Source organism: Apium graveolens, chromosome 8, assembly GCF_009905375.1.
Source record: "Apium graveolens cultivar Ventura chromosome 8, ASM990537v1, whole genome shotgun sequence".
NCBI classification, from domain to species: domain Eukaryota; kingdom Viridiplantae; phylum Streptophyta; class Magnoliopsida; order Apiales; family Apiaceae; genus Apium; species Apium graveolens.
Genome location: NC_133654.1, coordinates 5,499,836 through 5,502,738, shown reverse-complemented (window position 1 = coordinate 5,502,738; position 2,903 = coordinate 5,499,836). Strand labels below are relative to the sequence as shown.

The 2,903-nt window shown below is 34.7% G+C and overlaps 1 protein-coding gene across 1 annotated transcript; it reads right to left on the bottom strand.

Annotated features, from left to right (window-relative positions):
* Nucleotides 1-1,047: 1,047 nt before the first annotated feature.
* On the bottom strand, nt 1,048-2,246 carry LOC141676815 (F-box/kelch-repeat protein At3g06240-like). Its single transcript, XM_074482533.1, has one exon. The coding sequence runs from the start codon at nt 2,222-2,224 to the stop codon at nt 1,097-1,099; it is 1,128 nt and encodes a 375-aa protein (XP_074338634.1). The 5' UTR covers nt 2,225-2,246; the 3' UTR covers nt 1,048-1,096.
* Between the last annotated feature and the right edge of the window lie 657 nt (nt 2,247-2,903).

Genomic DNA, 2,903 nt, shown 5'->3' with positions numbered 1-2,903 from the left:
CTGAATATTGCGCTATGGCTGATGTTTGTTGTGAAGTCAAGTGGCTTGTCTCTCTGTTGCAGACTCTTCAATCTGCTACACCTGTCCCAGTTCCCCTGTTCTGTGACAACAACTCTGCTTTGCACATTGCCTCCAATCCGGTATTTCACGAACGCACAAAGCATATTGACATTGATTGTCACTTTGTGTGTGATCAGTTCAAAGCTGGGTTGATTGCTCCTTCTCATATCAATACTTCTGTGCAACCTGCTGACATTTTTACCAAGGCTTTACCTTCCTATCAGCTTGCTGCTTTACAGTCCAAGTTAGGAGTTATTAATTTATTTGCTCCTCCTAACTTGAGGGGGGATGTTATGATATGTGATACCACTGCTGCTATATCATCAGATGCTGCTGATGTAACTGATGACCTCAAGCAAAGTCAATGATAGTTAGTTAGAGAATTACAGCTGTATTTAGCTGTCATTTCTGTTTTGTTTATATATAAACCTGAGTATGTAGTTTTATTAGATCATTTTAGAATATATAGATACATTTCTCTCTTATCTTCATAAAAGAATGTAACTTCAAGCTTTATTTCTATGATGAAATTTGTTGCTTGATTGATTCATCTCTGTTGCACAGAGCTCATGTTCATTGTTGTGACACCTAGCTGCCTTAGTTTGTGTAAATACGGATCAAACTCTCTACTCTGCGCTTAATAACTTAATAAGTCAGTATATGGTATATGGTGCTGAGGTCGAATATTTAACATTTTAAGCTGATTACCAAAATTGCAGATCCCAAACTGTGTTATTATTGTGCTGTGTCTCTTGTTGTTGGCTTGTTATCTTTGGCACTTTAGTGTGTCACATGTACTTCTGGTTAGTTAGAGGATCAAATCTTCACCATTTCCTATCCCATGTACTTCGTTTTTTATATAGAACTAGCCTAAAGTAATTAGCAATTCAGGAATATGAACATTGCAGAATATAGTACAGAAAGAAGCAGCTATATATCAGCTATTAATCAAGTCACAGACAGAAAAAGTGCAATCATAAACCCCCACTAGAATTAAATCCAAGATGCCTATAACACCACCATCACATAGCCATTCTTACCTGTTCCGCGAATCTTCCACTTTCAGCTTTTCAAGCATCTCATTGAGTGGTTCAGATCCTCCAATTGAAACTAAGCTCTCAGTATGCTTGAACGTCTCACATGCACCATGTGGAAGTGTGACAGTTTCCGTCATCTTCTTGTCCGAATTATACAACAGCCACACTCCATCTTCAGTTTTGAATAGAATATCTCCACTGTTGTTTAAGTTACCATGAAACCAGTCTACTCCCTGGGGCACATCAAAACTAAATTTAAGAGTCCAGGATCCACCAACTCCGTCATTTACCGTCCACAAATGAACCTTATTATTAGATCCCCCATCATGAAAACACACAGCAACATCACTACAATCCTTCATCTCAATTACTCGCGTACAATGAACATGTTCACGGTGTTTGGTCTTCTGCACATTAGCAGGAAATCTCTGATAATAAAACACTTCTTTATTCAAGTCGAATCTTATCAAACCATCTGTCCACGTCCAGTACACAACTCCTTTAACGCAACAATCAGCAATAAAATTGCAGGGAAGTATTAACAGAGACCCTGTCTTTTTCCAAGCATTGGCGTTTGCAGAATAAACCGATGCATCATTCTCGACTGAAACCTCAACAACCTTATAATCATTCGCAATTGGATCAAAACCAAATCCTACAATGCCGGAAGGTAAAGTATGTATAGGAAGGAGCTTAGATTGTTTGGTTGCAGGGTTCCAAAGAAAAATACGAACAAGATTTCGTGCATAAACAGGTTCCCAACCGTCAAGACGACGATCACGAATTTTACATGGCTTTCCCAAAGCAGCACAAACAATGCCATTACAAGAACCAACAATATACAAATTGCACTTTAAAGCACCTTCATAATACTGATTATTGATACCCGAACCAACGGAACCGAGTGAAACAGAGTTAAAGCTACCTCCAACACTGTGGACGAGAAGAGTATCATTGTTTTTGGAGGCACGACGTCGAAGGTTCAGATCAACGAAGGCAGGGTTTGAGATTAAGGAAAGCCAAGCCTTGGACACTGTTTCGAAACGGAGTAATGATTTTACAGGAAGCCTAGACAGAATGTCGATGACTAGAGGTTCAGGTACATATTGTCCGCTGAGAGTTTCCATGAAAAGTTGTCCAGCTTGAGAATCTGTTTTTTATTAACGTGTGTTATGTGGAGAACACTCTGCTATTATACAAAGCAATAGGGCCGAGAACACATAATACAAATCCCAACTCTACCGCTACGTTATTATAATATGGCCCTTAAAGTATAACATATCGTAACCGTTAAACAAAAAGATTGTATATATTAATTTTTTAATTATAAAAATTTTATATATTTCAATTCTTTTACTAAAATATTTTTTAATATTATCCTTATAGTTATAAATTTTTATCCCTTAACTATGAGTTTTGTATATTTTTACCCCTTAACTATTAGTTTTGTAAATTTTAACCCTTTAATAATTTTATTATAATATTATAATATTGTTTATCATATTAATTAGTTTATACGATAAACTAATTTAAATAATCTATCATATTCTAATTTTGAAATTTTCTATTATAAGTAATTTATATTTCTAATAGGATTAATAGAAAGTAAAATAAATATAATAATAAATAGTTGATTGGATTTGAAACTCTTTATATCTTAACAATCAAAAATATAAATTTTTAATTAGTATAAAATAGTATGTAATATAATTGTAAATAAAGTTCATGAGGGTAGTATTGAAATAAAAAGTCATTACTAAATAGATTCTTATAATAACAATTAATTTGTGGACATTTATCACTTTT

What these genes read in the sequence shown, in the direction of transcription:
- LOC141676815 (XM_074482533.1), bottom strand. Translation starts at nt 2,224, where the DNA reads ATGGAAACTCTCAGCGGACAATATGTACCTGAACCTCTAGTCATCGAC.